The 20,966-nt window shown below is 36.3% G+C and overlaps 3 protein-coding genes across 4 annotated transcripts; 1 reads left to right on the top strand and 2 right to left on the bottom strand.

The window, feature by feature from the left end:
* The first annotated feature begins 6,568 nt into the window (after positions 1 to 6,568).
* On the top strand, positions 6,569 to 10,794 carry LOC110857750. 2 transcript variants are annotated; one of them, XM_035858098.1, is made up of 8 exons: positions 6,569 to 6,675; positions 7,052 to 7,267; positions 7,421 to 7,616; positions 8,238 to 8,674; positions 8,752 to 8,938; positions 9,015 to 9,565; positions 9,940 to 10,174; positions 10,244 to 10,794. In XM_035858098.1, the coding sequence occupies exons 2-8, from the start codon at positions 7,064 to 7,066 to the stop codon at positions 10,426 to 10,428; spliced, it is 1,995 nt and encodes a 664-aa protein (XP_035713991.1). In that variant the 5' UTR covers positions 6,569 to 6,675; positions 7,052 to 7,063; the 3' UTR covers positions 10,429 to 10,794. The 2 variants fall into 2 exon arrangements, with proteins under 2 accessions (XP_035713991.1, XP_021962052.2); XM_022106360.2 differs by having other exon boundaries at positions 6,642 to 7,267.
* LOC110857751 (phosphatidylglycerophosphatase and protein-tyrosine phosphatase 1) lies at positions 10,779 to 12,145 on the bottom strand. The gene is made up of 3 exons (XM_022106361.2): positions 11,731 to 12,145; positions 11,055 to 11,237; positions 10,779 to 10,974 (listed from the first exon to the last, which is right to left on the bottom strand). Exons 1-3 carry the CDS (start codon positions 12,055 to 12,057, stop codon positions 10,825 to 10,827), a joined length of 660 nt encoding a protein of 219 aa, XP_021962053.1. The 5' UTR covers positions 12,058 to 12,145; the 3' UTR covers positions 10,779 to 10,824.
* Positions 12,146 to 14,544: 2,399 nt separating this feature from the next.
* LOC110857647 (phosphatidylglycerophosphatase and protein-tyrosine phosphatase 1) lies at positions 14,545 to 16,515 on the bottom strand. Its single transcript, XM_022106248.2, has 4 exons — positions 16,328 to 16,515; positions 15,628 to 15,978; positions 14,916 to 15,098; positions 14,545 to 14,840 (listed from the first exon to the last, which is right to left on the bottom strand). Exons 2-4 carry the CDS (start codon positions 15,952 to 15,954, stop codon positions 14,667 to 14,669), a joined length of 684 nt encoding a protein of 227 aa, XP_021961940.1. The 5' UTR covers positions 15,955 to 15,978; positions 16,328 to 16,515; the 3' UTR covers positions 14,545 to 14,666.
* Between the last annotated feature and the right edge of the window lie 4,451 nt (positions 16,516 to 20,966).

Here is a 20,966-nt window from a genome sequence, read left to right as displayed (position 1 = left end):
ATTTTTCTAGTGCAAGTTACCACGTGCAAGAAATAGTGGAAAAAAGTGGTTTCTTACAACTATTTTGACCTGCAAGAAATGCAAGGTGCGAGAAACTACGACTTGCAGCTAGCTATAGTTGATAGCACGCCTGGCTTGATGCTGCATATTTCTTGCACTTTCTTGCATTTTCTGGCACCTTGCATTTCTTGTATCGCAGTTCAAGAAATGCAGCAAACCCACACTAACAATGCGATGACGCCAGCGGTCTCGCTCTGATTTTGACGAAACAACGATAATTATGTACCTTTCCACAAATAATTGAACACGTGTTTCGGGATTTTTCATAATGCTCAGCTTAAACGAAATTATGACGTGATCCGTGAGCGAGAATTCCCATTTCCACCGTGACATTTTTCTCGTGAGGGAGAAAAATCCAGATTCAGGCTTAGCGATTTAATTTTAATTTTGTTTAAACTTAAAATGCGTGGGCATGAAGTGGTTTTCTACCGATTTCAAATTGCTCGCACAAATTTTGAAAAATTTTGAAAATTTTGAAAAATTTTGAAAATTTTGAAAAATTTTGAAAATTTTGAAAATTCAACACAACAGAAATTTCGAAAATCAAAATTTTTGAAAACCAGATTTTTCTTAAGTTACTCAATGTAATTATGTGCAAAAATCTTTATGCATTTTTGAAACCTGATAAAGATTTGAAAATTTACCGCATTTCGATAAATCCTTAATTTGGCTTAAAATTTATTCCAAAATTCAGCCACAACCGAAATAACCCTACCCGTATTTTTACTTTCTCATGAAGACGCGTGATTTCGGTTGTAGCGGAAATTGAGTGACTTAAGAAAATTCGATTGAGTAACTTAAGAAAAATTTGGTTTTCAAAAAGTTTGATTTTTCGAAATTTCTGGTTTGTTGAATTTTCAAAATTTTCAAAATTTTTCAAAATTTGTGCGAGCAATTTGAAATCGGTAGAGAACCACTTCATGCCCACGCATTTTAGGTTTAAACAAAATTATGATGGAATCGCTAAGCGTGAATCTGGATTTTTCTCCCTCACGAGAAAAATGTCACGGTAGAAATTGAAATTCTCGCTCACGGATCACGTCATAATTTCGTTTAAGCTGAGCATTATGAAAAATCCCGAAACACGTGTTCAATTATTTGTGTAAGGTTACATAATTATCGTTGGTTCGTCAAAATCGGAGCGAGACCGCTGGCGTCATCGCATTGTAAGCAAAACTGTAAGCAGATTGATTTGTAACTACCGTTTACGGTGCGGAATGTATGTAACAAGTAGAAATATTGATGTATATCAGTTATATAAATATTTTTTAAGTTTTTTCCATTATTTTCTAACAAATATTTTATTTTTTTTACATTATTTTCCAACTCAAGATTTTAAGACATCATTATAAGATTATGAGGGTATTCGTTATTTCTTCTTATCCGTAGTATCGTAAAATAGTTTACGATGAAGAAACAAGGGGCCAGGTTTCGTAAAAATCGTAAGCGTAGTAACGTGATTTTCGATGACAAAATCTTACGACGCTTACAAAATCTCGTAAGCGTCGTAAGTTATTTTACGATACGAAGAATACTAAGGATACGAAGAAATAATGAATACCCTCTATGCATGTATATTATCTGAAATTCAAATTTGCATTTTGCAAAATTAGGCAAGTTTGTGCATCTTATTTACAATGTGCCAGAAAAATTGGTGAAAAATTTACTTTTTAATCTCCTGAAAGAATTCCGATTTGGCATCTTTGACCAGAACAAGAACCAACTTGCACATGTCTGCCCTCCTGTTGTAAATTACTTCGGGGGCGACGAAATTTTCAGTCTCTGAACCAAACTCTGTATTGAAAAATGGTACCCCACTGACACTGGTCACTACGTCTCTGATAAAGCTGTCCTTGACGTTATTATAGTCGACGGGTCCATCTTTCTCCCGTATGAAGAAGAGGGCACAATGCGAGTATCTAGAATGACTAATTAAATCCGCCAGGAATGCAATTAATTGCGTAGAAGTGGTCAGTTCCTCTGCAGGAATAAGAAGAGGCAGAAAAATCGCAGATATAGCAAAAATGCAAAATGGTCCAGCCATCCTTCTGACTCGATGTTACGCTAAATGAATCCAGTCAACAAGGAACGCTTTCGTTATAAAGTTTAAAATCCAATAAAGTAGGTAATTATGGTTCTTTATTGGTACATTCCATGGATAATAGTGAATGGGTGAGCAAACTATTTAAGCGCAGAGAGAAAAGAAAGGAACGTGTGCGTGTTGGAATGAGATATTTCGATGATATGGCGTCAGTCAATTTATGTAAGATATCTCGGCAACTAGGGAACTTACCTAGGTCTCAAATTGAGACTCTCAATCAAGAAAAGCACTAAACAAGACTAATACTCTCTCCCAAGAATTTACCTACTGTTTGTACATACTTAGCTGAATATAGGATATTTACTACTGGAGCACATATCGCTATATAAGACATTTAATTAATGAGTCATTAGCTCAATCAAATCATCGAATGAGAAGTTGTACAGGTAATGATTTCTACTTTGTGCCGTACGTCATTGTCATTTAAGGACAAATATACGGTAATGCACTTCGAGTGCATTATATTTATTTGCAAGTACCAATGTATGGTTTACACGTTTTTTTTGCATTTTTTGTATACGTTAATAGTTCTAGTTTTTAGCTTTCTTAAAAGTACGCTTATCTCGGAAAAATTAAATTATTACAGAAAAAAATAGTTTGTCATCATATCTGTTCAAATTTAGACTAAATGCTAATCATAGTTTCTAACCATGAAATTCAGATAAATATGTATGTACATACATACATACAATTTTGTAATATTCAGGAAATATTAAAGCAGGAAATATCTACTATAAGGTTCGAAAAACATAATGTATTTGTACCTTGAGCAACACGATATAAATTCACCATTGGTTGTTGGTACAAAACTGTGGGTAGGTAATGCTTACCAAGAAATGTGCAATGATTTCCTTGAAACCACTTTCATGAATTCACTCTCATAAACTCTCATTCCATGAATTGATGAATGTGTTCGTCACAGTGGTGGCTCAATGGTTTTGATGTTCGTCGATGCAGCATGTATGAACCTCAAGCAGATTTATATTAACTAATTGTGCATGCATCTCAATGTAGATACATATTTACACTGCGACCCACAAAACAAGGACACCTAGGATTTTTTCCAATTTCTCAAAGGCCCTTCAAGATATATATATGTTTCTTTCACCTTTAAGTACTACGGTGCCTGGTAGTCTTGTTGCAAAGTTTCGTTAAAATTGATGCAGGGGCGAAGAAGTTATCTAATAATATGTCAAAATCAGGTGGCTCATAAAACAAGGACAGGTCTGGAATTATTTCCATTTTAGCCAGTTGTTTTGTATTTGATCAATTCTCTTTCACAACAATACTCAGTATAGCTACCCCCTTTATTGATATCAGAAAGAAATCAATAATTCAATGACTAAACTTGCTTATTGACAACACTGATTGACATTGAATCTCTTGCATCAATGATTCCTTGTTTTTGTTCGGAACCTGTTGAACACTGCCGAGTATTAGCATAAATTAGACGCGACTAGTATCCCTAAATAGTTTCAGTCGGATTTAGATCCAAACACCTCAATGGCCAAGGCATAATGTCGATATCGTTGTCTTGGGACCATTTCATTGATCACAGAGGAGTATAATATGGGGCATTATCTTGTTAAGGCAGCCGTTTCGTTCTTCCAAATTGTTGTTTCCGAGGAAGTAAATGTTCCCCTGAAATGTTTTGATAACCCTGTGAGTTCAGCGTGGTCGCAACACCAAGATATGAGACCTCATCCTGCGACCGATGAGCGGCCAGATCATGGCATTACCTTCCCTGCTATTTATGTGGTAAAAGTTAGGTTTTCTTTGCTAAGGTCATTAAAATTATGCTTGATCCTATCTGGGCTATCCAATATAACTCATTTGCGTCGCTAAATACGGTGCTGCTTGACACAGAGGTCCACGTCATTCGATATTTCGCCCACTGCGATTGAGCGTCTTTGTGCTTCCGGGAAAGCAAACGCTTCTTCTTCATTTTCCTTCTGTAGAGGATCGGGAAAGCACGCCGGACTTTATTTGTTGTTGATTTCGCTGAGGGAAGGTTGAAAACCATTTTAGTCTGGTTTGCAGCCACAAACCAGTTGCATGAGCCACGGAGAATGATGGATTTTTCTCACTGCATCATCTGAGGCATGTCTCCTTGCCTGTTTTTTCCACAGGAAGTGGTCCCTTTGACATTGGACGTTACTACGGAATGTCGGCTGACAATTTGGTGCTTTGGAATTTTCGATATACTCCACCGATCTGCAAGTAAAGCTTCTACTTTGCCCCTCTGCCGCATTGCCTGGAATTTAGCCCTCGCCATAGCATACCTGCCTAAGAAAAAGTTTAATTTACACCTACCATAGACCAAAATGTCATCAACATACTGATGATATAATTTCTGGCCCAAAGTCAATTGCTTTCGCCCAGTGGAATAACATACATTCTGTTTTCTGGGATATGTCCTTGTTTTATGGGTCACCTGAATTTTAGGTTTTTGTAGATTCCTAAGTTGTATGATTATGAACCAGGATGAAAAGCTGCGACAAGACTACTACCCACCGTAGTACTTAATTGCGAAAGAAACATATCAATATTTTGGACGTCCTCGGAGAAATCGAAAAAAATGATAGGTGTCCTTGTTTTACGGGTCGCAGTGTACAATGTGTACATATGCATAATGCATATGTACGTATGTAATTAGTTACATATAATTATTTTAGTTTTTAACCTATATAATTTAACGATGAGCTGTGCAAGTTGTCTTGAGTAACATTGTAAACTTACAAACTTTTACAAAAATTGTACAAATATTTCTTTGAAAAATTAGGTTGCAAATTGTTTCTGGATAAGGGCGTCTCTTTGTAAAAGATTGTAAAGTTATTTTACAAAACTTGCAAATTTTATAATAAGTTACCAATGACTGATTAAATTCCAACAATGTTTAATTTATGTAAGAATATTTGTAATTTAATAGTTAGACTATTGAAACATTGATGCGTCGGTATTATACATTATGTTATCTACCTATTTATACTTAAGTCTCGCTTTGCCCAAGGTTTTAAATCATATGCTCGAAAATTTGGTAAGCTTTAAGATGGTATGCAGTTATGTATGTACGTATGTATATATAAGATAGGCGTAATCAATAATCGATACATACATACTTATCTAATCCATGTGTACTTATATATGTACTACTCCAACATTTATAAAATTTATGCATTAAAATGTATAGTGTGCTCAATATGTTCTTGGGTATTTATGCACCTTTCGAGTTCCAAAGTTAAATGAAGTACTAGATATTTGTATTTAATTTATTCGCAATTGCATGATTTAAAGACATTTAACAAGATATGTATCCAGTGACAAAGTGTTTGCAGAAAGTTGAGCTGTGCAAAACAATTTGGAAAGCGGATGATTTCATGTTCCATGAAAACGTTTTTAATTCGTGGAACTATATATGCCATGTACTTTATTATCTATGTACACATCAACATTTGTTTCTGTCATTCATAATTCTAATAATTCCAATTTGCAAATTAGACTTTCTATTTTTATACTATTCTATTAGTTAATGTCACACGTAAATAATTTGGAAAATAAATAATCTAATGCTTGGCCAGACTATGAACTTCAGACTGAGATTCATACGTGCATACAACTTTTAAATACTTGCAAATTTAGAGCGGCAACTTTGTAGAATTATAATTATTATGATTAATTATCGTTATTATTATTATGAAATATCTTTCCCACTATTTAATATAGATAATTTTTAAATGGCACCAACTTCCAAAGTGAAACTCAGTAATTTTTCAATTAATCGAATTTAATTATCAGCTCTGCTACGTGAGAAACGAATGCGAACCTATTGAAAAACGAATAATTTTCAATTACATAAATACGTACATGACATTAAAAAGGTGTGAACTTTAAGAAGAATAGACGAAAAAGCCTCGCATTTAACAGTAATTATTTTAGAATAGTCAAATTAAATTGATTCACAGACGATTATGTCATCATTAAATTAATATTTTAATTTTGCAACATTTTCTTCGCACATGTGCCATTTGGTCAGTTTTTCAGGGGGCCAATATTTACTCGGATGTCGTGTAACGTTGTTGTTTACCTCACCTTACAAAAATGCACCGTAATTCATGATAATTTCATGCACAGTTCAAATATTCCATGAAACTGAGGATTGATTTTATGAAAAGTTCATGAAATCCAGTGAGCAATTAGGTTCACTCATGACGAGCTGCATCCTTTCCATCGCGGGTTATCAAGGATGTGAGATAATATTCAGTGGCTGATAAAACACTGAAGTCCCATCAGGAGCTTGACAACATTGTGTAAGATAGGAGTTCATTCATGCAATGAAGAATCCTGTCCCACTTATGATTGACTTTGTGTGGCTAATTTACATAAGTACATTTCACTACACTGTTTGCCCTCCAACAAATATGTACAGATTCGTCCACGGTGCAGTAGTTTAGCATATAAATCTGGGTTGAGCTTGTCCTGTGATTCATTTAGAGAAGAGACCTCGTGTCATAAAGGTATCGACGTTACGAATAAAATTAATTTTGTGTAGAAGGTTTTTAAAAAGCTGAAGGAAAAATTAGCAGAATTTGATGGCCAGTACTTTCAAAATTTAAATATTGTCAAATAATACAGACACTAAGAATAAGATTGTGTTGAGCTCTTATTGGGCGTACGCACGACAATTTTTAAATTTAGCAGATCAACATTGTTTGCAAAATTTTGCAAAACTCTTTGTTTATAAGTGAAGGGAGCTTTATCCAGTAAATTGATACGTTATTAAGATTGCTTCCCAAACTATTTGTGATCCGTGACGCCAAATAAATAAATATACATAGAAATTTCGAATTAATTTGTTTGAACAAATTTTACTACGTTTCAAATTTCTTAAAGTTCTGTGCCACGATGGCGACACCCCGAGGAAAAAAACGGCCCAGGGAGCAGTCCATAACGCAGAAATTTATGGATGAAAATTTCCCCCAAGAAATTGGCGAGTCGAGGAAATATTTTGCAAAGATGGAGCCAGAATCATCACTGACTAAAAAGACGGGAAACGAACATATCATATATTTCGAGCCTTTTCTAAAATACTGGTTACTAATTAGCGGGGTAAGTTCAAATCAACGAAATATTTTATGAAAATTTAAATTGCACACTAATTTGCAAAAATAGTTTAACTCACTAGCTGAGCTGATTCATGCAAAACTAGTTTCGTAGTACATACATATAAAAATTGTGTTTTTAATATTTCCATATTTACAGATTCCAAGTGCACTCGCGAAATCTGGTAATATTTTTGAAATTCGGATTCAACCTGTCGCATGGGCTACCGCATTTAATCAGCGAGATCTCGCCTCAACAATTCAATTCGTTTGGAAAGCAATGGTTCACTCGGAGTGTCGCAAGATTATCATTTTGGACACAATTGCGAGAGACAACATGGTCAAAATTATACAACGTGAGTTAATTTAGTAATAACAATTTAAATTATGTGCATACATGCATGCTTACATAGGTATGTACATAGCATTGATTTATGCATGTATACAAGTGATACATACAAATACATACGTAGGTATGTAAGTAGGTACGTATTTAAGCTTTTACATATGCAGAATATAATTGATTATCAGTTACCGATAAGCGTAAAAATGTGCAAGTGCTTTTCGCATTGCTATGACTTTGGGCGCACTCACGGCAACTTTCGCGTACATACATAGAAAATCTCGCAAACATAACTTGTAAAAATTTGGTAACACTTTTGTTAGAAAAGTACGACATTGTTAATATATATTAACAAATTGCACCAAAACTATGCATGTTTTTATTTTTATTTTGGAAACCATTGCTAAATGAGTTGTGAAATAATAGGTTGACATGCACACGGTACATGTACACATTTACAAGATTTCCATCATCACCACAAGTTGCCAAATATGTATCTTAAAGGCCTACTACATACGTTTAACATTTAATTGACTGCAAAAAATATGAAAAAATAAATACAAATTCTCCCATCATAATAAATATTTCTTAAACTGTGAATTATTCTTTAACAAGTTTTCCCCAATTTTGTCAGGAGCCGTCATCTTCATGATGTCCAAGTTCCATCCTACCTCGTACATAAATCCGTGGTCATTTCCGTCAAGTTTCCACGAAATTATGACTCGCTTCCCCGAACCGGACGAGGCCATGATGGCCGAAATAAATTCCACATTGAGAAACTATGACCCTCGCCGCGAGAACGACGAGCCTTATCAAGCCCAATTTCTCAACGAGTTATCCGGTCGAATGGATGGTTTGGCTCACAATTTCTGGGACGATGTTGACTTGCCCGATGACTATGAAGTCTTCATAATTGAAGCTCAAAAGGAGGAAACAAAGTATGAGGAAATGTTCAAAAGGTGCGTCATGGCGGTGAGAAACTCAAATATTGGCGGGATTAGGATGGACACAGCGCAAATAGCGGCCGCCTTGACGAAAAGCACCATCCCGCAGAATACAGATCAGCACGTGGTCCGTTTCCTCGTTATTTTTTGCAATTTTTAATCGCAGTTTTTAATCAATTTTTACTAGTTTTTACATTTTTACAGGATGGCGTTCAATTTAGTGAAGAACGTTGGAAAGCAGCATTCAAACAGGGGGAGATTTCTATTGCAAAAGTAGCAGCGAAATTATCCAGTACAATTATTCGCTTAGATTTTGGCAATGTTGGGCAATTGATACAAACTTTCAAAGGGGTCGGATCCATTTGCTCAGTCAAAATGTTGGCCATCTATCGTGAGTTATATAATTAGACAAGTTTCAAAATCTTTCCGATTTTTTCGTACATACTTATTTTGCACCCATATTTTAGGCGCGTCTAAATTTCTGTACGAAAGACGACACAATAAACGAGGGTACGAGGAGATGTATGATTCTCAAGTTTCCGCCCATAACGTGTACCCAACTTTGGAAGAGTGCAGACAGATAGATGAGGAGATTCGGCTCCATGGAAAGCACGCTGTCCTCGGGAGAATGGAGGACAAGCAAACTGGACAAATTTGCCAGGGGTCACATTTGACGCCGGAAAGAATTGGCCCACCTGGCCTGCAAAATATGCTAAATGTTGCCAACTTCCAAAATCAACCCCATTCTTGCCAGCCTAATTCTCCCGCGGTATTTCAAGCAATCTCGGACTCTGCGCAGATGGATGTATCAAAGTCACCGGACGGTATTGTTTTTCAAAATCCGGGTCAGTCCCCTAGACAAGATAACGACGGTCTTGAAGATGCTCAACGGTTTACTTGTGTACAAAACTTCCTGGATAAGGAAACTTTGAAGGAATGGAAACGAACGGGACTTATTAATGGGATCGAGCCTAAATTGTTGAGAGAGGACTACACCGAAACAAGTTATATGTCGTTGGTAAATATTATGGAAATTTTATTTTATTCTAATTCCAAAAACATGTAGGGGTAGATCACTGGCGTCCTCATGCATAGATAAATCAGTAATCGCTTTTAGCTTGTTCAGTCTCAAGTAAAAATTGCACGTGCAATTTACACATTTCTCAGTCACAATTTATTAGCAGAATTTGTGTATGCTGATGGGTAGTTGCAAAATTAAATCATCCTCATGAATAAATCAGTAGCCACTTTTAGCTTGTTCAGAGTTAGAACTTCAAATAAAAATTGCACGTGAAATTTGCAAATTTCTCAGTCACAATTTATTTGAAGAATTTGTATGTATGTGCTGATAGGTACTTTGCAAAATTCTTGAAATTATGCTTGTTTTCGCAGACACTAAAAATCGGCGAGACTACCCGCACGCACGCTTTTTGCCATAAAACGTGGACCGGTGCTGAGAAACTGTACCGTTCAAACGGTCCGGTTCATATGGGGAGACAATTTTTGATAAAAGAGATCTTTGACGAGGACGAACTTCGCGATGCCACCCCGACCGGACGGCGTATGAAGGGTCAGGCCCCGGGAGAGGAGAAGCAACTCGATGAAAACAGACAGTGGCAAATTTTGGGTAGGTTGTCCCACGTTAAATTCGCACATGAATAATTTTTTTTTCCAATTTTGCATTATTATTTGACAGATTTGATTCGCTACTTGGTCTCGCAAGGGGAGAGAGGCGTTTGCAGGCCGGCGCTGTACATAGGTCCGTGGTCAAACCCGGTAGAGAAAAATATGCGGACTGAAGTCATCACCTTCGGGTCGAATAAGATTCGAGGTACTCTTAAAAAAACACTAATTGGCAATTGTAGCCAAGAAAGTGTATGATGGTAATTGTTCCGACGAGAGAAACTCGTTTTTATGCAGACGACTCAGATTCTAAAAAAATATGAAGTAGTTAAAAATTTTAACTTAAATATGAGCAAATATATTTTGCATATTTTAGCAATACGACAGTTACTGCCTTAGGTATAGTTAATTTATTAGCTTATGATTCATAATAGTGCATTATGTGACCTTACATTGCGATACCATTTATGCTGTACTGATTCGGAAGTGGTGCTTCAAATCGTTACCTAAACTTGAGCAGATCTGTAGAGAGCTGGGGTGTTTTACCTTACATATTATTAGCCTTTAAACATATGATTATGTAGAAACATGAAATAAATATTAACATATTTTCCTTTTTGAAATTTTATATTTCCAAAGAAAATTTGAAAAACATTATAGTGCATCTTGCATCAGTTGCATCCGTTCTGCTACATTCTCCTCGTAATATGTATGGATTGCTTTTACTTGTGCTGGCCCTAAGAATACGTGTGATCTGCACTCCGTCAAGTGAGCTATCGCTTGGGAAGGTGTCCACTTGTTTTTCTACCAGGGTAAAAAATACAAGAGTTTATATCTATAAATTATCAGAGTGAAATTCATGCAGTTACTGAATATTGATTTACCTGCATCAAATAGCACGCTACTAACGTCGCACTCCGCGTCCTGCCAGCTTTACAATGAACGTAGATCGTCCCTCTCGATTTCATAATGAAGTCGACCCCTTCTTTCAGCTTTGATTGACTCGGGGCCTCGAAATTATCTCGGGTTTCTAGCTGCAAAAAGGGCACCTGGTTTTTCTCCCAGCCCTGAAAATACGTGATAAAAATACTGAGCTAATTTATGCAGTCATTAGTAAACTTGTAAAATCAGAAAGTTTTGCAAACTAAAAGGGTGCCCTTGATCTGAGGAATAAGTTTACAAAAATTTGTGCAAGCTCATTTTCCTTAGAAATTTTTGTGAAAGTTTGTAACTTTACAGAATTTGCGGATTTTACAAAGTTACCAAGGCCTACGTGAATTGACAAATAATAAAATTCTATGTTTTCACGGCATATCATATCTTCTTATATGAAATTGGGGACAACATTGACTTACAATTTCTGACTTTAAAGTATTTTTCATGAAACATTGCACACATTTTACAACAATAAAATTTTTTGCTAACGAAAAAATGCAGCGTGAGTGAATTCTCTTTGCAAAACTACATCACAAATCACTAAGAAATATTATACTCAACAAAATCCCAATATAAAATTACACTTATCACCGATTTTATATTTAAAATATACGAAATGAGCACCTCTTTGCCATGCGAGAACATCCACAACTCGAAATCCTTATTTAGCGAGACGACCCCCGTGACGCCTTCGCTTTTGAGTTCATCCACCATCCCACGAAACGGAAGGGCACCGAGTATCACGTTTTCGTCGATCCGATCATACCAATTCCTTTCTGACGTCCAAGCCTTGATGACATTGTGGAACAGGCTGGGATAAAAGGTGAGCCGTGATATGGCCTTAATCGCCAAAATTTGCCCCGTATTTCGCACACCTTCGGCCCCATTTTCTCCGGGGGGAGGTTGAAGTAAGGGATTTAAAATGTTAAATATGAACGAGCTAATTCCCATGATGAATATTTCTTGGGTTTAATACATCCTCCAGAGAATATAGAGATAAATATTTGAGCTGTGTACGGTGAGAAAAATGGGTGCAGACTGCAGGTGAAATTTGAAAAAAAACTAGTCTGGTTTCCATGACAACATATGAATATTGTACATATATACATAAGTATTATGGGATACGGGTTACTTGTCGAATCCTATGTCGTCGAAAAGGTAAGTCGTCTAAATCAACTTGTCGAATGAAAAACTCGTCAGAAAGGCAAGTCGTCGAATTTAGGTGGCATGAAACTCGTCGAATTTCATGTAACATTATTACTGATTTTACCTATATGAGTTCACACGTATACACAATACATGTGCATCGTGGGACGAATATACACTGCGGACATTCCAAAATATTCAAAATATTACACAGCAGTAATTCGGAGGATTGTTTTGTTCTTTTTACCCTTATATTTTAGACTAAAGATGTCAAATTACTGTTACGAACTGTAACTTAGCAAAGAGAAACTTAAATTTGAAGATAAGCTGTTCTGATGGATTTTGAACAAGCTGAGATAAAAGCTGTACACGACACGTTTCCAGACTCCGTACATCACGGGTGTCATTTTCACTATACTCAAGCGTTGTTTAGGCATTTGACACCCAATTTAAAGAACCAGTACGACCAAGACGTTACAATGGCATTATTAATAAATATTTGGTCTCGCATTTGTTCAGCTCGACGATTTAAGAGTGACATTCCGAGAATTGAAAGTATCGTTCAATTTTAATGGTCAAACTAAACTCGAACTGAATGAATTTTTAGCCCGAGTCAGGGCTTATGTACCCGTCATGTCCGTCTGTCTGTCTGTCTGTCTGGTTTGCGATAACTGCCGTTAAACTAATCCGATCGACTTGAGATTTTGCACAAATGTAGTCTGGGTCAAATGAGGAGTTAAGTTCGAAGATGGGCGAAATCGGTCAAGTGGTTGACCGGTGGGGGTCATATAGGTGGGTGGGGTATTATGCATCAAAATTTCAAAATTGACGTAGAAAGCTGAAATTAAGTGCAGAGGTTGATAATGATTTCTAATGAAGGAATACAAAGTAAAATTGCAAAAATTTTCATCTGGAGGGACTCTAGTGACCAATACCGATTTTTAAAACTTATCCAATCGAACTGAAATTTGATACACAGGTTGTTAATGACTACCAATAGAAGAATATGAATTGAAATTGGACACATATTCACCTGGACAGACCCTATGGGGTGACCCATACCAATTTTTCAAATTCGTCAAATCGAGCTGAAATTTGGTAGACAAGTTGGTAATAGCTCCTAATGAAGTAAAATAAGAAAAATTTTCACCTGGAGGACCTTATTAGGCGACCCAATCAGGTGACCAGGGAGAAAAATATGTGTGCACCAACAAATGTATACGAACCTAGTCACCCGCGTGGCTGGAATTTGCATATGTTGCGTCTAATATTACTAGGATAATATCCTGAGAGTTTTAGGAAAAACAATACACTCGTTTCAAAGTTATGGCCACAGTCGATACTGGTGACCAAGGGAAAAAAATGTGTGCACTAACAAAAATTTAGTGATAGTGGATAAATTTTAGTATATGGGTTACTAAAGGCTCTTAATTGAACAATTCGAAGTTTAAAAAATTTTAATTTGGAAACAGATTTACGCCTGACTCGGGCTATATCAAGTCTGCACTGTAGGTTTTTTAGTTATGTTCAAAAAACCTACATCGGTATAGTATACGATCCACTAATGTTTCCAATACTCTTCTGGAATGTGCACCAAAGTGTATTAGATAATATTTTCAGAACCAATAATGCAGTGGAGGCCTGGAACAGGCGGTTTGGCGTTCTTGCTGAGAGTTCTCATGTAAATGTTAATTTATAAAATTATAATTTATATTTAGAATCGTATTTTATTCAGAAAAATACTGTCGACAAGTATTATTTTCGACCACTTGCCCAAATGACGAGTTACCCTTCAGACGACTCGTCCTCGACGAGTTACTCTTTCGACGACCATGTTTTCGACGAGCTACCCTAGACCCAAGTATTATACGAGTCACGCGAATTCCCATTACTTGTGCATATGCATGTGGTTGATTAATCCTGAGATAGGAATTAAATACGTGGGATAGAAATTTCTCGCATATTTCGCAACTCGAAGTAAATTTGTAGAACAAAGTATAAGTTTTACTGTGCAACCCTCTTGTTAAGAGAGGCCATGCAAATACATACATACATACATATGTATGTATGTATGTAAGTAAATTACGCTGAAAACCGTGGTAAATTTTTGATTGGATTGATGATTACCTGACGTATGTAGAAGCATTACACATATGTAGATACATATAAGTACTTGGATTTTGTATGTATGTTTTGGCATACATAAATATATATGTATGTATAATAGTATAATAAATATGTGAAAGCAGATAAAATTTGGTTGACTTAAGCATATTCTCATTAACGCAAAGATTAGTTCCTGATCGGATAACGATTTGTTTAATTTTCCTTCGTGATGTACATGCGTTATTTACTTAAATAAGAAATAAATACATATTTATAAAGTTTACAAATTTATGCATATTTTAGCCATTTTATGTTTTCGTCGAACTTTCTGAAATTATAGGGGAGCTTTCTTCTGTTTTGCTGCTACATACATTGTTCTCGTGGTAGGTGTCGATCGCTTTTAGTTGTGCTCGGCCCAAGAAGACATGAGGTCTGCACTCCGTCAAGTGGCTTATCGCTTGGGAAGGTGTCCAGTGGTTTTTCTGACAAAATTTTAAACATTTTCATGAATTTCGTAATTCATGTTAATAAATTGTTGAATGTAATAATTTATGTACCTGCATCAAATAACACGCCACTAATGTCGCACTTCTCGTCCTGCCAGCTTTACAATGTACGTAAGTTGTACCGTTCGATTTCATAATGAAGTCGACCCCCTCTTTTAATTTTGATTGACTCGGGGCCTCGAAATTATCTAGGGTTTCAAGCTGCAAAAATGGTATCTGCAATTTTTCCCAGCCCTGAAATATTGGAAAAAATAGTGATGAATGTAAATAAGATAGCATACAAAATTGGTTGGACGAAAGCTCTGACCAAATTTTATACTTATTGATTACAAAAAAGCTTTACTTTTTCAAAATTAATTACATAATAACGTAAAAATTAGATAAAAAATTAAACGAAATTCTTTTCGAACGAAAAATACATTGATAACGCAGGCTTTGATATCTTTGTAAATTCGTAAGTTTTGTAAAATAATTTTACAAACTTTTGCAAAATAAAAAGACGCCCTTGATCTGAGTAAGTTTACAAAAATTTGTAAGCCATTTTTCTCAGAAATATTCGTAATAATTAATTTGTAAAAGTAATGAAACTTTATTCAACGGAAAGATAAGTTTCATGTCATTCCTAATTTTTGGCTTTATTTTTTGAAATAACTCCGTGGAAAATAAAAGATTCCTCCATCGTAAGTGTACATTTTCCTCAAATTGTTAAAGAAATATGAAAATTTATTCAGGTTGACTTAAAAAATATAAATGAATCAATCACCTCTTTCCCATGCGAGAACATCCACAACTCGAAATCCATATTGAGCGAGACGACCCCAGTGACGCCTTGACTCTTGAGTTCATCCACCATTCCACGGAACGGAAGGGCACCGAGTATCACGTTCTCGTCAATCCGATCATACCAATTCCTCTCTGACGTTCTCGCCAGGATGACGTTGTGCAACAGGCTGGGGTAGAAGCCCAGACGCGATAGGACTTTAGTGGCCAACTTTTGTCCCATATTTCGCTCGCCTTCTTCTCCATTTTGTCCGGGGGGAGGTAGGAGTATGGAATCCAAAATGTTGAACGAGTACGATTCAATTCCCATGGTAAATACTTTGGTCTAATATTCCTGTAAATTTATAAGTATATAAATATGTACATAAGTTGTGTGCGTTGAGTAAAATGGGGGCAGACTGCACGTAGCGTTTAAAAACTAGCTTAATGTACACCTGTAATCAGGCAACTGTGATATATTTAGAAATGAATATATGGGTGCTACTATACCAGATTTCTAACATGCCAATTTATGGAATTATGGACTGGGTAAATTTGTCCAAAACAAATCTTCCTTCATTAGTAAGAAAAAGTTTTGCAAAAATTTTGCAAAACATATTCATCTGATAAATTTAGAAATTGTTGTGAGCACACCCAATAATCATACATATGTTTTTTAAGCAATAAACTCAAAACAAACTTACCGGTGTGTGTGTTATCCGATAGAATTTTAAAAGGTGTGATAATCGAATTAAGTCAATTTCTCCTGCGCTGTATTAAAAACTTTGTACACAAATTTAAATCTGTAATACCCACAGAATCTAACTTGCGAGATGATCTCTTCTCCAAATGAATCAGAGGACCAGCTTAGCACAGATTTATGTAACCAACCTACGCACGTTGTAAAAATCTGTAGTGGTCGGGTGGCGTATGTACAATGTAAATTAGTCACAAAAAAGTCAATGGTATTACTTTACGTGGGGCAGGATGCAGGATTTTCATTGCATGAATATGTACAGGCTGCTGTTATTTCGGAATGCTGCCAAATCTATGATGGGTCTTCAGTGTTTAATCAGTACAGGTTTACATCATATCCTTGATAACACATATATAGCCGTATGCATGAGTCATACGTATGGCTATATTTGGTAGAGTCATATAATTTGACTCTACCAAAGTGGTACTGGTAACTACGTAAGGAATACCGTGCAGTAACAAACAGTTCGGTACTAAAGTTTTACCACATCGGTTACAAATTTTTGCAGACCGGGGTAATTTTAATAGCAAGCGGTAGCAAATTTGATACCGTGAAATAAATAACTGCGTCAGTCAAGGGAACGCCAAAACTTTTGTGTGTACACCGAAGAGCCTTTAAGTCTGGATTTCTGTATACATTTACCAACAAAATTATTAGTAACACGAGCAGGATGTTTGTTTAGTTTCGTTTTGTCAGACCGAGAAGTATACATTTTTCAAAATTAAATTCAGATTTTAATATGCGCTTATCACATTATAAGGCTTTGATAAAAGTAATTCCTATGTAAATATACACAAATGTAAAGATTACTACATTGTATTTACTTGCGGGATCATGAATGTTTAATTAAGCCCAAAATTGTAAATGATATCGTTACGAATTATGCATTAAGAGCAAACGTTGTAAAATGCTTATGAATTTGTGTACACATATGTATATCAAATATAACGAATCATTTCTTTCTTCACACTTGGAACTAACCTACCCTTAAGAAACATTGAAATTTTACAAATTTTTAGAATTAATCAGTATTTACAATGACTTCATAATAGAATTTTATTTATACGATAAAAGCAGCAAGTTTGCCGTCTGAGCAGAACAAAATTGCTGAATTACCAAAGGTGTCAACTCATCCATGAAATTGCTGCCAAATCTGACTTTCAAAGGTGCATACGATTTCAGCAACTTCTTTTCCACCTTACGTTTTACCCTTCCCTTCATATCTCTCAAATATTCCCCACTTTTCCTACACACAATTCCCGCCCCCGTGCAGTACAACACGTTCAAAACTGTCGCATTTAATGCAAGCAGTACAATAAGAAGGAGCTGTATTTGCATTCCACCCATCGCATCGTGATACTTGATGCACGCAAATGTCGCCAATATTTCCATTGTCGGAGCTAAGAACAAAACCGTGGGAAATATTCTGAACCGAATGGAAGCGTTTAAAACCGATTCCAAAACTTGCAGGTCTCTGTATCCCTCCGTTGAGTACGGGAACCTAAGAATTTTTGTAGTTTCCTCCCAAAAATAGAGAATTCCCGATAGCACAACGTATATTGCGTAATGTGCAGCGACCACCACGTGGCGACAGATTTGAACAAATTCCACTAGAAGTAGTACCATTCGGAAAATGAACATTACTCCGGGATCGGATTGGAACAGAGGTCTCGAGCATTCGTCCCCCCAAAAGAGGAGGTATCCCAAAAGTGGTGCTTGACACGGAAGGATGGCCAACATGACCACAATTCCCGGTGGAAATGCAACATACGCGGAGAAATTTGCTAGTGAGTAAGTCAAGTTGACGATTGTCGCCAAAATTTTACCATTCCCGCGACAGTCTATAAATTAAAAGGGTTAATTATCCCGTTATGATTATTGGTATTCTCTCACCTTCCCATGACCTCTCCTCTGACGCATAGACGATATTCATTAATTGCACATTGGCAGAATCCGTACCCCACTCAAGCCCCAAGGCACTGCATGCTATATACAAATATGTCAAGGTTGCTGGGAATATCTTTTCTGCTGGAATGGCTGAGGAGATGGATAAGCCAATAATTTGCAGGAAGACGTATCCCCAGCTTATCAGGAGCATGACCCGCGACCATTTCTTGTCAAATTTACCAGATTCGGTGACACGATTCTTTTTAGGATTCCACTCGTAGAATAGACAGTGATTTAAGCGTGCAATGGAAAAGTGACGTGTCAAATGGGGGAGTATGATTTCGGACAACATTTCGACAAGTTAATAGTATAAGACTGGTTAAAGTCCTGCTTTGTTGTTCAATTTCATGAGTTTATTTCCCATATAAATTATTCCATCAAGTTGGTGTTATATGTACATGCATATTTTATTATAGGAACGTGGAGGATGACGACTTGTCAAATAAAGTTAGTTTAGTGTTTGGACAGTTACATATAATATTTTGAAATTGTTTATGTAGCGTTACTTAGCTTAGATAAGTAAATATTGGTTGTAATGGATTGATATGGTGTGCAGATGGTGACTCGTGTAATTTTTATTAAAATGATACCAAGGGGTTTTCATATACATACATACACATAACTTTACCAAAGGGGTATTGGTAAGTAATACAGTACAGTAATAGCTGGACATTAAAGTTTTACCGTACCGGTAGAAAATTTTTATGGATCGGCATAATTTTAATAGAAAGTGGTAGCAACTTTTATACCGAGAAATTAATACCTACGTCTATAGAGACCCAACATTTACATTAAGTGATGCCTTATAGGTCTGGGTTTTCTACATTATGCATGAATTAAGTTATTGATTAATTAAGTTATTAAAAACGGATGTTGAACTTCTTTTTGTCAAAAAATGAAAAGTCTGAATTTTTCAACGTTATACTCGGATTTTAAATATACGCTTATCACATCCAATGGTGTTGATACAAGTAATCCCAATATAAGTATACAATCGTGTTAAGATTACCACATTTAATTAACTGTATAATTAATTAAGTGACGAATGTTTAATTAAACCAAAGTTGCAAGTGATTTCTTTATACGAACGAACTATGAATGAACAAGTAAACTTCTTAAAATGCTTATGTATTCGTGTACGTACATATCTATCTACATCATTACAAATCAACCCTCTCTTCTCAATTGAAACTAATCTAGCTTTAAAGCAACTTTGGCATTTTATAAGTATTTATAATTTATCCGAATTTATAATAATTTTTATTTATACGATAAAAGCAGTAAGTTTGCCGTCTGAGCAGTGCAAAATTGCTGAATTATCAAAGGTGTCAACTCGTCCATGAAATTGCTGCCAAATCTGACCTTCAGAGGTGCATACGATTTTAGCAGCTTCTTGTCCAGCTTACCTTTCACCCTTGCCTTCATATCCCTCAAATACTCCCCACTTTTCCTACACACAATTCCCGCCCCCGTGCAGTACAACACGTTCAAAACTGTCGCGTTCACTGCAAGCACTGCAATAAGGACGAGCTGTATTTTATCCGTCGCATCGTAATACTTGATACATGCACAGATCGTCAAAATTTCCATTGTCGGGGCTAAGAACAAAACCGTAGGAAATATTCTGAACCTAATTGAAGCGTTTAAAATCGTTTCTAAAACTTGCAGGGCTCTGTATCCCTCCATGGAGTATGGAAACCTAAGAAGCTTTATAGCTTCCTCCCAAAAATAGAGAATTCCCGATACCAAAATATACATAATGTAATGTGCAGCAATCACTACGTGGCGGTATATTTGAATAAATTCCACTACAATTACTATCACTCTGAAAATTAACATTATTCCGAGTGATTGGAATAGAGGTCTCGAACATTGGTCCCTTGGAAGGAGGAGGGATCCCAAAAGTGGTGCCTGACACGGGAGGATGACCAACATGACCACTATGGCCGGTGGAAATGCGACATAAGCGGAAAAATTGGCTAGTGAGTAAGTCAAGTTGATAATTACTGCCAAAATTTTACCATGGCCGCGACACTCTAAAAAATTATAGAATCCTACGTTAATTATTCAGTAATAAGTATTACATTGTTTTCTGACCTTCCCGTGACCTCTTCTCTGACCAATAAATGATATTCATTAATTGCACATTGGCAGAATCCGCACTCCACACAAACCCCAAGAAACTGCATGCGATATTCAAATATGTCAAGGTTGCTGGGAATATCTTTTCTGCTGGAGTGGCTGAGGAGATGGATAAGCCAATAATTTGCAGGAGGACGTATCCCCAGCTTACTAAGAGCATGACCCGCGACCATTTCTTGTCAAATTTACCAGATTCGGTGACACGATTCTTTTTAGGATTCCACTCGTAGAATAGACAGTGATTTAAGCGTGCAATGGAAAAGTGACGTGTCAAATGGGGGAGTATGATTTCGGACAACATTTCGACAAGTTAATAGTATGAGACTGGTTGAAATCCCACTGGTTGAAATTTCGGACAACACCATTTTGCCAAGTTACAACTTGGTGTAGGTATAAGACTGTGGGTTGAAGTCTGACTTTGCTGCTCAATTCAAGGTTCGATTTCATGATTATTTGGTACATAAATTATTTCGATAAGTTTGTAGTACAAGACTGGT

Source organism: Folsomia candida, unplaced genomic scaffold (assembly GCF_002217175.1).
Source record: "Folsomia candida strain VU population unplaced genomic scaffold, ASM221717v1 Fcan01_Sc019, whole genome shotgun sequence".
Taxonomy (NCBI): Eukaryota; Metazoa; Arthropoda; class Collembola; order Entomobryomorpha; family Isotomidae; genus Folsomia; species Folsomia candida.
The sequence above is the reverse complement of the archived record's forward strand: the minus strand, read 5'-3'. Positions and strand labels throughout refer to the sequence as shown.

Coding starts and splice junctions, on each gene's coding strand:
- LOC110857751 (XM_022106361.2), bottom strand. CDS start 12,057: ATGGGAATTAGCTCGTTCATATTTAACATTTTAAATCCCTTACTTCAA. Junction 11,238..11,730: donor TGTTCTCGCATGGCAAAGAG/GTGCTCATTTCG, acceptor ACGTATTTTCAG/GGCTGGGAGAAAAACCAGGT. Junction 10,975..11,054: donor TAGCGTGCTATTTGATGCAG/GTAAATCAATAT, acceptor TTACCCTGGTAG/AAAAACAAGTGGACACCTTC.
- LOC110857750 (XM_035858098.1), top strand. CDS start 7,064: ATGGCGACACCCCGAGGAAAAAAACGGCCCAGGGAGCAGTCCATAACG. Junction 7,268..7,420: donor ACTGGTTACTAATTAGCGGG/GTAAGTTCAAAT, acceptor CCATATTTACAG/ATTCCAAGTGCACTCGCGAA. Junction 8,675..8,751: donor AGAATACAGATCAGCACGTG/GTCCGTTTCCTC, acceptor ACATTTTTACAG/GATGGCGTTCAATTTAGTGA.
- LOC110857647 (XM_022106248.2), bottom strand. CDS start 15,954: ATGGGAATTGAATCGTACTCGTTCAACATTTTGGATTCCATACTCCTA. Junction 15,099..15,627: donor TGTTCTCGCATGGGAAAGAG/GTGATTGATTCA, acceptor CCAATATTTCAG/GGCTGGGAAAAATTGCAGAT. Junction 14,841..14,915: donor TGGCGTGTTATTTGATGCAG/GTACATAAATTA, acceptor AAATTTTGTCAG/AAAAACCACTGGACACCTTC.